The sequence below is a fragment of the Lingula anatina genome, chromosome 6, assembly GCF_051362555.1.
Source record: "Lingula anatina isolate TDL-2025a chromosome 6, LinAna3.0, whole genome shotgun sequence".
Taxonomy (NCBI): Eukaryota; Metazoa; Brachiopoda; class Lingulata; order Lingulida; family Lingulidae; genus Lingula; species Lingula anatina.
Window position 1 is genome coordinate 13,560,133 of NC_141772.1, and position 13,960 is coordinate 13,574,092.

Genomic DNA, 13,960 nt, shown 5'->3' on the forward strand with positions numbered 1-13,960 from the left:
ATATATATATATATATATATATATATATATATATTGTCGTCAGAATTATATCATTATTCCCAAGTATTTTATACCAATATTCAGTACAACTATCCTTCGTCAAACTATTTACACACACACACCTAATACTGGTAAAATAATTCCTATGAACACCTCAGATACGCAAAGTACGGAAATAGGTTCGTATAGATTACTGCGTACTGTATCTGGTTCGCTGAAGTTGATCATCACACGGGGGAGTGTTAGCGAAGAACCAGATAGTCGCCACGGTAGATAATATGAGGAAAGTATACAACACCAGTCTATCTATGACCACGGCTACCATCTCCCATTCCGTTTTCAATCGCTCTGCGGCCTTCTTTTCACGCCCGGTGCAATCCTCGCCCTTTAGGTTGCTTAAAATCTGGCGAAGCACACGCGTGGTGGCAGCGGAATTGGCGGTGGGATTTCCGCTTCCGCCATGAAGGCTCATTTCGTCTTGTGAGCTGTAAGGGTTGCTGTCGCTGAAGTGGGTTGGATATCGTGGTTTTTCACTGTCTCGGATGCTGTAGATGCTGCCGTTCGCTATACTGTCATATATGTCGCCGTTTGATGAAAGCCGTGGTCGTCCATTTCGACTTTCGCTCTGAAATTACAAGTGATATATATTATCTATATGACTATGGTAGTTAATAATATTAAGTCATTCTACAAATATAAACCTTTCAAGAAGTTTCGAGATGTAATTTTATGGTAAAGATTAACTTTTATGTATTTGTTTATTATTTTATTATTATTTTTTTTTGGGGGGGGGGGACTCTCTAAAGATACAAAACAGCTGAAAAAACTAGAGGTGCAGATTGTTGATAAAGACAAATAAAGTAAGCATGGCAAATAATGGAGGAGAAATATGAACTTTAAAGAAAGTATAAGAAGCAGAATCATACATGTATAGGCTCTAATTTGAAAACGTTCTCTGCATCTTCATCAAGCGCCGTTTTGATTGCTTTCCTCTTGCAGACGATTGTGCCTAAAAACCCCAAGACCAGCTTCCTCATCCAGTTGGGCATCTCGTGACCTCGTTCTCCGCTGAAGTGAATGTTGGACACCACGATGCTGCTCATGGTGGATATACACAGTAATAGTAGGACAATGCCCAGGTACATACCTGCAACGGCGGAAAAATATACGGAAAACTGTGTGAAATTATATGGACTTTTTCCTTTTTTCTTCGTAAAATACGGATTCTTTGAAAATAAGAGTTTTCACTTTGAAAATATCAATATGAATTTTTTCAGTTATTTTTTCGATGTAAAAATACTTATAAAGGTATAATTAATGGATTTGATTTTCTGTGTGCACTTGGAAGTATAACGAACTTCTCAGGACAAAGAAATAACTAGGTTTCGACTTAAGTATAGATATGCGTGTGGGCAAATATTACCTCGTGCAAGTTATTTTTTTCTTAATGCTAAAAAATGGAATAATACATAAATAAATTACTGGTACAATTTATTCATATCTTTAAGGGTCACCGGCAAAAATTCTTAAACTGACTGACTAGCTACATGAATTGTGGAATTATTCTCCTTAAAGACATCTAGGATTTGACATCTCAACTTACTTAATACTGGAACCACTTCAGACTGAGTAGGCGTTAAATCCGAAACCAGCTGCAAGAATACCATCATGGCCAACACAGCAGTCACACCAAACGACACTTTCTCTCCGGACTCCACCGGTAGGTAGAAACTCACAGCCGTCATGGACAAAACCACAATACAAGGCAAGATCAGATTGTACAGATAATACAGAGGTTTACGACACATGATCAGATAAAATGTGACGTCAGGGTAAGGTTCCGGGCAGCACCCGTAGACAGTGGAAGTTCGTATGGCGGGAGCAGCCATTAATTGCCACTCTCCATTTGGAACAAACGACGTCTGGTCTCCCGTCGCGCTCTTGTTCCGCAGATCCAGCTGGTAACCATGGAAATGCCAGGAACCAAATTTTACTGGGCAGGCTTGTTTGTCGTATGGGAAGTAGTTGATGTCCATAAGACAGCTGCTCTTCAGGATGAGTGGATACCCCCACGTGACCTTGCCGTCGCTGTGGACCGTGGCGGGAAATCCGCTGACATCTCTCTCCTCCTCTCGTACACTGCAGTATAGAGGATGATTTGAATTCAAAGAATGCATTAACAGATTGGATGAATAATAAAATGAATAAATAGATAAATAAATAAATGGATAAAAAGTAAAATGCTGAATGTTTATTTCAAATAGTAATTATTGATTACACGATGTATTTCACTATGTAGGCTACTTGCATGCCATCACAAACACACACACACACACACACACACACATAATGGAATAATGCCCCCTCCAAATCTAATAATGCAATTCTAATGAAAAGTCAATTTAATATTTTATAAAGCACTTATATGTATTTCTCACTATACGTGTGTACTACCTTGTTTTCCATTTGTGTAATTCACGTAATATTAAAAACAGGCTTATATTTAACCACCTTCAATTACTTCTTCATATGATTTGAACTGTATCGAATACAAGTTTGTATTGAAACGTTACATATTAGTCTACGATATTTCATCATAAATGAGGTTACCTGCAGCATGTGTATGCGCCATTACAATTTTTTATCGTTATTTGATTACATCATGAATCAATTAAAGGTGAAAGATTAGTTTTTTCTTCTCTATTTTTTTCTGTGCATATTTATGTTTATGTGTGTTTGGGCATGCGTATATGCGCGTATATGCGTATATGTGCTCGCCTGCATGTGTGTGAATGTAAACGTGTGTGTTTATATGTGTTTGTGATTGGGTGCGTGTTGTGAGTTAGTACGTGTGTGCGCATGTGTAGGGCCTACTTGCGCCTGCGTGCATGTTGAATGTTTAATCACACATACTCATTATATATAGTAGTGTCCGGATTCCATATGCTATCAATGGCGACATCGAAACTAGTGATGTTGGCGTGCTCGGACACATTCCATGTGAGAATTTCATCTTTCCATTCCTGAGAATAAAGTTGAAAGATTATTAAGGCTCAGTGGTGTTCAGCTGAATTTTCGAAAATTTTGGACAGACTTCATAATGAGAGACACTAGAAGACCTACATCGCTTCAATGGATACGATCGCGGACATACAGACTTGACATTTAATATGGAATATTTCAGTTTCGAAGGTATACCTAGGTAAAAATACGTTCTTTTTTTCAAAAACATCTTATCTCATATAAGATTTGTGAATGTAAAAGTGTGCAGTCAGGTGTGTCACTACCAATTAACTGACTTTCATGCCTATTGCACTGCTACATTATGTAATTTGCAGTGATTTAATTGGGTAGTGTTCCTTTGGGCTGATCAAAGCTTGGCTTAGGCAAAGCTTGGTTTTGTCAAAAAAGTATCCATATTTCGACAACTACTGCATAGAAGAATTTGAAATTTTGCATGCAAGCGGTCAGTTTTGCAGTGCGTAAAATGAGTCAAGTAGTGCATTACAAAGTTGTTAATCTAAGGCAGAATGGCGCGAAAAAGACAAACATAACCAGACAGATCATAGCGCCAAACGGAACGGTCCCCACAGTTTTATAGAGTAATGCCCAGACTGATGTACCTACACAGAGGTCACCCCCAATGTGTCAAAATTTTACCTACAGGGTACAGGACCCACTGTCTATCGGGATACGCTGCTGCAACTAAACAAAAAACATTTAGTCCGTTCAGAACGAGGGGTAAATTGCCACTAAAATGCGTTTTTCAAAGCCCTTAGCGAACACCAAACTGGTTTTAGCAGGTAAGAACACCAAATGACCTCCGAGGTACCCACTGTATACAGCAAAACATCGTCAACTGTTTCTCTCATGAATTGGGGGCCATGAACGATTCTGGGTAGAACACTGAAACTGCGTGACTTTCTTTATTGAGGTCAGATTTCACCTGTACCGCCCAATTAGTCAAAACAGAGTTTACAGATATCCAGAAGAGGCCTACGACGAAGCATATGCCGGGTCTAAAGTGACAAGGGTGATTGACAGCGTCAATATTTGGAGTAGATTCCACATTGGTGCCAAAACACCAATGGTAGTCATCGACGAAAACCTGAACCAGATCAAATAAAGGAATAATCTCGGAACCACTTGACTATCATTTGATAGGGGGCACCTTAGGAACAAGTCTAAGTTGCACGATGAGGTTGATGGTTCACACAGAGCACTTTTAATAGCAGATAACTTACAGAACCAAGGGAATGAGCAGCTACCCTGGTCATCAAAATCGCCACATTTGAACCACATAGACAATATTTCGGTAGACCATTATTCACCAATCAACTGCCTACATGTCCTACAACAAAACTGGACCAGATTGGACAATTTTAGACCGATGCCTGGAATGCTATTCCAGATTGAACTCTAAAAACCTACCCCCAAGAAATGCCTTGCCGCTTGAGAGCGCTGGCAACAGCCACGAAGAGGCCAGGCGTAACAACGAGCATTACTGTGACTAGCAACTGACATGAGGGTCTTTTGTGGAGCGTATTACCCTTTTACAGACGATAATTTGGAAAATATGGAGATCCAAAATATCTCTTTTAATGGGGGTCGTATGACATAGAATAGGCAATGTGTTTTTGTTTGCTTCTCTGGCGAATTCCATTAATGAACTGATGTCACAATGACATCAAAGAGATAATTTAAAGTTATTAAAACACGATATTAATCCTTATTTTCATTTATCAGTCAGCAAAATAGGAAAAAACTGATGAAAAATTATTTCGAAAAAAATATTCCATATTAAATGTCAAGTCTGTATAACAGTGACAATTCATTGATATTTCAGAAACACTGAACCTGTGGCTCATTAACCCTTATTTGACATAGCCATGTCTGATAACCAACATATAAATTATTCTTTTAGCTTTAATTATTTAAAAACATATCAGTACTGAAAACACTGTCGCAGACATTTAATTTATCTCCTAAATCACTTCACAGTGTACTTTTAAAAGCTGCTGGCTTGAGCAACTTCGAGTGGAAATAACAATAACATTGAAATATATTCAACAGAAATGAACTGATTAATTCAAATTAATGGTCAATATAAAAGGTCTTTGATACCATGGATCCACCGGCATTTTACCTAATAATAAGGTTCAACCCTGATACATGTAATACTACAAGAACAAAAAATAAATACCGGTGTGACAGGAATGGCAGTATGCTGGGAACCGGATAGTCTGTGTCCCATTACTTTGTACAGGGGGCATTCGTCCCCTATACTAACGACTTACCCGAATAACCCGGTACTAATCATATGGGACCCGGTGTAACGTGCTAGAGAGCCCCTCATGATGGAGATTCCGCTTCCATTTTATTTGTGAGGTAAGCCTCGCCTTAGAATTTGACCCACTACATTACACCAAGTTAACCCTAACCATTATAACTAAATGAAGGTCAGTTACACGGACTCTCAGTTTTGTAACACCGGGACTTCCATTCCCAGGACTACCATTCCTGTCACACCGGCAATGACTCCAATTACCTGTCTCACCCACAGACTGACGAACAGCGTCTGCTCTGCTGCGTTCTGAAACAACAATTAAAATGCTTTAAAAAGGTCCAGAGGGTTCGTACGACATTCCATGAAATTTTCTTATATTCATTATGTGTTGCACGCAATAAGGCTTTCAAAATTATGTTCTCAGTTTAAACCAATGTAAGTGACTGAAGATACGTGAAATTGTAATCCGTAATTTAAGGACTATAATATATGTAAATAGCAGGGGTATATCTTCTCTTCTGTATTGTGAAATGCAATTGGATTATAACGAAATCGTGAAGAGAGAGAGAGAGAGAGAGAGAGAGAGAGAGAGAGAGAATAAGATCCTTACCAATTCAATAACTTGGTTAACACTTATATCTATTTTCACAGTAACTGTGTGGTTCGGATTTACAACCGGCCTGTTGTCTGCGTCATATTCAGAGAGGAGATTTTTCTTAAGGTTGACCAAAGTTGTATAAGTAAACGAGTGTGCCGAAACTGAGATGACTGAAAAATAAAAAATATAAATGTTAAAAAAACAGTCATGCGTGGGTGCTAACGAGGCAACCGATGGGAACAATTCTTTTAGTGTAATATAAAGTGTATATAGACAGAGGTAGGGGTTGGTATTAGAGGGCTAGTGGATGGGACGTGGGCGAATGAAGTGTCTCGGTCTTGAGCCTGTTTTGGTACAATCCATTATCCATTACTTATGACATAGGTTTTATTACTCTACGCTTTCTCGTCTTGGCCTCCTTTTTTTAAAGTCCCAAAAATGTATATATGACCTTATTCAAATAGACACATCGTACTAGTTAGGTCGATCCAACTCTGAGGGGCATACATCCCCAACCATTGCAATCAGCTTAATTATCTGGGTAATTAACTTTATACTAGCTGCACGAGGAGGTGTGTCATTCTTAAAGCTGATCGCACTTAGTGAGAACCCCCGCAGAGTAAGACCGACCCAAATGGTTCGATGTGTCTACCTGAAAGCTTCCTATAACTGCGAGAACTATTGAGTCTTTTTGTATGTTATGTGATGATCAGGTGAGAAAGAGTGTGAATAGCAATAAGAAATGAACCCGCTTTACTCTAAATATATAGACTCGTAATTGTTAATGCAATTAAGAAGTAGCCCCCTACCCCATCTCGCCCTTTCCCCATTACCAACACTGCAAAAAATAATGTATTGTTATTTTTCAAAGAGCTATAACAATTAACTCTATTGTAACCTAATGCGATGATAGCAACTCATTGATTTCCGCAACATAAAAGCGAAAATGACCCAATGTTTCGCCCACGAAAATTGATTTTGGTAAAATTGCTTCCTAGAGTTGATAAAAAAATAAGAGTCAATAACTTCTGACTGTACAGAAATTAACCTCACTTTCCCACATACATCATAATTTGTTTTGATGAAGTTCTGTAGATTACGAGGTTCCGTTGGTTTATTATCTATGGTTATTCCTTCAGAGAGGCTATTGACCGAACTGTGCTGTAGGTCTGCCCCTGCGAAAATTTGTCTCATTTAACGCTCACTTACGGTTCTCAATCTGTCATAGAACATAATGTTTTCTCTTTTAATGGAAAATGTACTTAATCTGTTCTAGGACATTCTGAAGGACTTCCCCAAAACAGTTCTGGAACTGTTACATTCAATATCAGAACAACATTAGAACTGTAAAAAAAAAAAAATACACCAAATGTTCTAAAAGAGATTGAGAACCGTAAGTGAACGTTAAATAAGACACATTTTTAGCAGGGGTGCTGCCTTTAATACATAAACTACAAAGGCAAAAATGGACTTTTCAAGATATTGTTTTTACAATTGGCTATGAAATGGACCTCTTTCAGTGACTCAAAGCACATATCATACTGGGCAATCCATCCAGTTGCAAAACAGAAACTGTAACTGTTGTTAAGAGGAGGGGGTACAAAACTTAATTGCCACACTTAAAATTCACATTTTCAAACCGTGTTTGTTCTTGAAAGAAATGAGCATCCAATATTTTCAATTAAAATATTCCACGTATCTCGGCAATGATGTCTCTACCAGAGGTGGGTGTGCTTTCCCTAGTAAAATTTTAATTTTAGAATAAATATTTGAGGGCAGTGCAGTCTACAATCTGAATTCTTTGATTTGAATATTTAATAAAAAAAAAAGAAATGCCATTTATTTATTTTACACTTACTGCTTTAATTGGATATTAAAAATAAATTTCCGGTTATACGTGTAATGACGGCGATTGCCAAACCCATAATAACACGTTTACAGCCGCATACATCGACAAATTGCAACACTCAAAAGATATTATATTTACCATGCCAATACAAAAGAATAAGTACATTAGCTGTGAAGTCAACTTTACTGCCGACTTTCGTTCTCCCATGAACCGAAAACGAGTCACATGATGTTGACCTAATTTTACCATGACGTTGCTAACTTTTTCCTTAATTGCAAATAATGGAATTTCTATGTTTCTTTAATGTAATGTTTATCAGCCTGCTATGTGAATACATTTTCCTCTTGTGTCGTCTGACATGTACAGATCTGAAGAAGCCAGCCTTCCTAATTTGGCAGAGAGATTGCACAGGCACCGTTAACACGTGCTTTGTCGCCGAAAGTAGGTTACGCGCGTCGCCTACAGCGAAATGTTAATTTCTGCATACAGCATGATTTTAAAGCCAATTGAAATATTTTAGTGGGATTTATGGCCAAAATAAAAACAGTCCAACAATAAAAAAGCAGTCCAGTTGGCAAATTGGCGACACAGATTGCTTTAAAGTGTGAAAATAAGTTGGAAACGTCGACAAAACCGTAGGAACTGCTAGCCCTGTCTGGCTAGCGGGCTACCGAAAATGTTGAGCTATGGGCAAAGATTTTTTCTCATATATTACACAACGGATGCTCAGATCTAGTGAACAGCTGAAATATGCCATAAGCCATTTGGAATTTCTGATTGTATACACCGCAGAGGCGTGGTTTTAGTGGCTTGCCTTATGATGCAATTTAACCTTAGACCCCATTCCCAGATATTAGATCGATCCAACTAAATCGACCTAACTCCCTGGTGGTTCACGCAAAATAGCTGTCAGACGAAAGTTAATTACCCCCTTTCAGCTTAGTAGTAGTCGGGACGGACATTTAAGCCGGATAATCTGACAGTAATCTAGTGAGACTCCCCACGGGGATAAATCGATCTAAAATCTATGGGAATGCGCCCTTTGTCACATACCAATTGAACATGTCATTTAACCAGCATGGTATACTTGTAGACTGGATGAGTGATTATGACTTGAATAAACACGAGACGACCCATATTGGCCAGTTAATTAATGCTGCTCCGGAACTGCCACCGACTTGAAAGTGGCGGATACAGGATTATTTAAAGGGGGGGGGGGGGGGGGGGGGGCGCGGATGCAAAGCCGAGCCTAACCGCCTACCCTTGGTGTGGGGTTAGGGGGCGGGGAAAATTTTTGGTATTTTAGAGGACGAACAGTTTCATTTGGTACGGTTTAGAACTATGATTCAATTAGTCAAAATTCTAATTTCAAGAGGGGACCACTGGTGTGTTTTTTTTTCAGAAATCGTAGAGAGTTCGCTTCCCACTCATTTGTACGAGTAAGCCTCGCCCTAGATTTTAACCCACTTAGGTCAGGCTAACCCTAACCATTATAACTATATGGAGGGCGGACTTACACGGACCCTCAGTTTCTTTACGCCGGAACCACAATAGTAGGTTTTTTTTTGTCATAAAATGCGATTGAAATTTGCGGCTTGATTGATGGAACACTAAGAACTTTATTTAGATGATTATAACTGTTTTCAGTACATTTAACACAGGTGAGATAAAGTGTCTCTCAGAGGTCATTAACATTACCTGAATTACCCCACAACCAGGTTGAACCATATAGTACAATATGAATATATACAATCCTTTTTTCTAGTTTGTTACTAATATTCATACGCAGAATTTTGTTCTTTAATACACAAAACCGTACCGAGTGGTAAATTCAGCACATATTTCCATATCCAAGTAATTTATCAAAAATTGCAAAATATCTACTCAAAACAGTTGGTGCACCTGTTTACTCTCCAGTGCGGTTATCAAGCCGTTATACTACAATATGTATGCAGGGCACAACCTCATTGCCCTCGCAGTTTAATAATACCTAAATAAAAACCCCGTGCAAATAAATGACTTTAAGATTTAGATCTGTAAAGTAGCAAAAAAAAAAAAAAAATGAAATTTTACCATTTTGCACTTTGTTAATGCTAATTGGCGGACTATGACGTGTTGGAAGGGGTCGGTGCGTGTCCGTGCGTATCTGTGCGCTCATGTGCACATTCACACGTGTTTATGTACTGCAAAGAGCGTCATAAAGACAAGTGAAAAACAATACACAGGCAAACGTCAACGACGAACCCAGTGCTCTACAAAGGCGTTTTACCGTCCCTACATCCACAAAACACCAGATAACGCAGGTAATTTAATGATGCCTTCATCGTTAAGAATGCTCAAATAATGCCATGTTTTAATATTAAAATAGTCAACGCAACAACTGTAAAACTTACCCGAATAAACATCTATAGTAACCACCAACAGGCAAAGGTTCCATGACAAACTGCCTAGTCTTGCATTCATTGCAGCGCCTGTAATATACAAAACAAAGAGCTCGTAATCTCAAATCGATCAATTGTGATGCTTCGCTAGCTATCAACCTGCACTGGTTGCTGGCTTAATGAAAAATGAATTGCTAGCTTCTCGACATTTTCCTGCCTGGAGTGACTTGTTTTTATTCTGTCCCTAGGCGCACTGATACCGCGCAGAATGACTGTTGTTCTGCTCGGAGGAGTCACTACCCCTGCCACATCAGCCAAGACAAACCCATCCCTCACTACCTGCGAGGACCAGTTTGAAAAATGAGATTCATTTTCCAACGCCCATCATCCGCAAGGATATGAATTGTGGAACTCACTTATATCATGCAACTGTTTTGTTTTGGTCGCTGTGTCACCAACTGAACTGGTATACGAGGTGTGAGAGTCGCCAGGGCGGTTGCGAGGGGTGGTGTTGGTCGGTGGTCGCCTAGGGCTGGGGGGGGGGGAGAGAGAGAGAGAGAGAGAGAGAGAGAGAGAGAGAGAGAGAGAGAGAGAGAGAGAGAGAGAGAGAGAGAGAGAGAGAGAGAGAGAGAGAGAGAGAGAGAGAGAAGAGATGACATGACATGACATGCCCCACCTTTCCACCATCATTCAAGTAGTTGATTTTTTCTTGATTTTTTAAGAGTAATAATAATAATAATAATAATAATAATAATAATAATAATAATGTAATGACACACACACACACACACACACACAAACACACACACACGCGCGCGCCAGCATAGTGTTTTGTTGTTTTGTTTGAAGAGAACTACTGAATAATTCCCCCATTTTTAATCTCTTAGGTCAAAAAGGGGCGTATACAGTATATTGGAGCCCCCTTACGTATGAAAAAAATAGAAAAAAAGAGCGTTTATATTGCTGCCTTATGCTTATACTAAAGAACGTCAAAAACCGTCAACTACAGTTATTTATTCTAAATTCTCACACAGATATGTGATATGTGTCATTAAAAAAAAAATTAGGTGACAGCATCATCCATATGTGCCCCCTCCCCTACAGTAAATATCAGGCCCCATCACTAGCTGTGTTGTAAACACTGACATGGATCTTCCCAACTCAAAACCACAGGAATGAATAACTTCACGTTTACTATCTCAGTTATTTTGATGGACCCAAAGTAAAAAAGAAGTTATTCTATTTTTCATAAAGAACAATTCATAAAGGAACCTGCAGTGTGCAGATGTCCCTACATGGGTTCTTCTTATATTACTGATGTCTGCATGTTATCAATAATAATAATAATAATAATAATAATAATAATAAAAATAATAATAATAATAATAATAATAATAATAATAATAATAATAATAATAATAATAATAATAATAATAATAATAATAATAATATTATTATTATTATTATTATTATTATTATTGTTATTATTATTATTATTATTAAGGGTATGCTAGATAGGTTAAATAGCCAATAATGCTATTGAAATGAGTTAGTTAGCCATGCGTGTTGTGTCCCATTAAAACATAATCTTATATATAAACGCCGTGCTAGGTGTGGTTAGGACAAGATTTCAATTGCCTGTACCAAATGTTAGAGAGGGGAAGTTCTCGCGTGACATGAAGAAATAATATGTACTTAAATATGGGGGCAATATATCAAAGGGTTAATGACTTATTTTTAAAAGTCGCAGTATCTACAGAAGTGAAGTAGGCGGAATTTAGGTATCAGATGGTGCTTGTCGGTACATTATTTGATCGAGCTCTATATAGCATATGTCATAAATAAAGTGTATAACAAATAAAGCCATCGGGGTTTAAGCGTGCACGTTTCTTTTCACTTAATAATTTAATATATATCAAACAGAGCTGAAATTAAACCGTATATATCACTTTCTAGGCCGGCATGTACTTAATAGTGATGAAAAACAATTTGGAGAACTAGAGGCTGTCGGGCGGTTCGCAGTATTTAATATGGATACAGCTAAATAGCATGTTTTTAAATATAGGCATGTGCATATAAATATAGAACAAAATTCACCGAAAGCAAATAAACTGAAAATAATAAAACAGAGTAAAATAATTAGATAAATAAGTGTAAGCAGAACACAAATTGAAATGTCATGTAAAATAAGTAAGCCTAAATACACGTATACAGAATACTGTACAGTAGGTAGACGGTACTTTTTCAGAACATTTTTCAAATGATTCTATGTTAGGTAGGCCTATATTTATACACAAGCTGTTGAAATTCGCTATTATTGTTCTTGTTATTGTATGCTGCAATGACACATGAAATACACGAAAAGTATGAGTCAGAGTTCAGTCAAATTTTAACTCAGATGATAACACATATTCAGGGGCGGATCTAGGATTATTTGAAGAGGCGGGGTCCAGGAATGCGAACAGCAGTAAAATAAAACTACCCAAAACAACAGCCAACATTATAACTAGTTTGATTTCAGAGTTATCCTTGACTGGCTGGGAATGCATCTGTTGTGTTAGTTGTTCTACCTTGTGTTGCACCATCTCAACTGGCGCAATGTCTGAAGTCCAGACCCAAAACGCTCAGCTGTCACCTTGGCTGTTTGTTGAATCTCGAAACCACCCAAAACAATCTTTATTTTTGCATACTAGTCTAGTCTACCAAAATAAAAAAAGTTCAAAATCAGTTAAATATTTCTTATCGACTTTATTAAAAATCCCTATAGTCCGCCATACAAACGTTATAATAAGGGCAACTTGTGAAACAAATATACCCTTCACGCGCCTTAAAAGTTCAAAATGAAATAGAGACAGGCGTTAAATCATACTTAAACTCACTCTACATACACTAAACGCCATAGGCTCCATTCATCGTTTGTAAGTCCCTCTTGGACAGAGGTGGAAACCCCAGGACAAACGCTAACGAAGTGATCGTCTCACAGATATTATGCCATTCCTCGGTTTGAATGGGACGCATGGAGCGGGCATTTTGATATGGAACCGTGCCATGCGTGTCATGAGTGCCAAGAATGACTGAAAACGCCCGACATCTTGTTGCACACTTAATTCAAGTATAACATTATTCCTGGGATTACACATCTCACTGAACTTCGACTTTCGATTATCTGGGCATTTTTTGTCTTTTTCATGATTAAATGTGAGTGATTCGTATTTTTTAATGGTAGGCCCCTATCATTATTTGCAATATGCTTTATGTTTAGTTGTTTTCTTACAATATGACGCCCCAATATATATCGCACTCACAAACAAAATTTTCAAGTTTTGTTCCCTTTGAATGGCATTGGAGATTCTTAGTAATTCTGACATGTTTTATGAGTGTTTTTAGTCAGAGTTTCCCTTAAAAAAATGCTCGGTAAATATCCCGATTCTGACACCATGTGTTTAAGTGATACTGACACAAGGCTCCATGTGCTTGCCGAACTATTTTATTATAACATCGAAGTGTCTTTGTTGCCTCTTTGCTGGGGCTACATGATTATGTACTAGTATATGGGCAAAATAAAGTAGTCCTATTCACATTCATTCTGCGCGGTATCAGTTCGCCTAGGGGCAAATAAAAACAAGTCACACCCGACCGGGGAGTGTCGAGAAGCTAGCAATTTATTCTTCATTACGCCAACAACCAGTGCAGGTTGACAGGGAGGCATCACAGATCACGAGTTCTTAGTTTTGTATTATACAGGAATGGCAATGAATGCAGGACTAAGCGGATTGTCATGGAAACTCTGCCTGTTGATGGTTACCATAGATATGAATTCGGGTAAGTATAAGATTTGATGTGTT

At 38.1% G+C, this 13,960-nt stretch overlaps 1 protein-coding gene across 1 annotated transcript; it reads right to left on the reverse strand.

The window, feature by feature from the left end:
- On the reverse strand, positions 1-10,454 carry LOC106157758 (neuronal acetylcholine receptor subunit alpha-9-like). The gene is made up of 7 exons (XM_087016042.1): positions 10,128-10,454; positions 5,898-6,055; positions 5,549-5,593; positions 2,914-3,023; positions 1,604-2,139; positions 927-1,147; positions 1-625 (listed from the first exon to the last, which is right to left on the reverse strand). Exons 1-7 carry the CDS (start codon positions 10,195-10,197, stop codon positions 191-193), a joined length of 1,575 nt encoding a protein of 524 aa, XP_086872168.1. The 5' UTR covers positions 10,198-10,454; the 3' UTR covers positions 1-190.
- Positions 10,455-13,960: the final 3,506 nt, after the last annotated feature.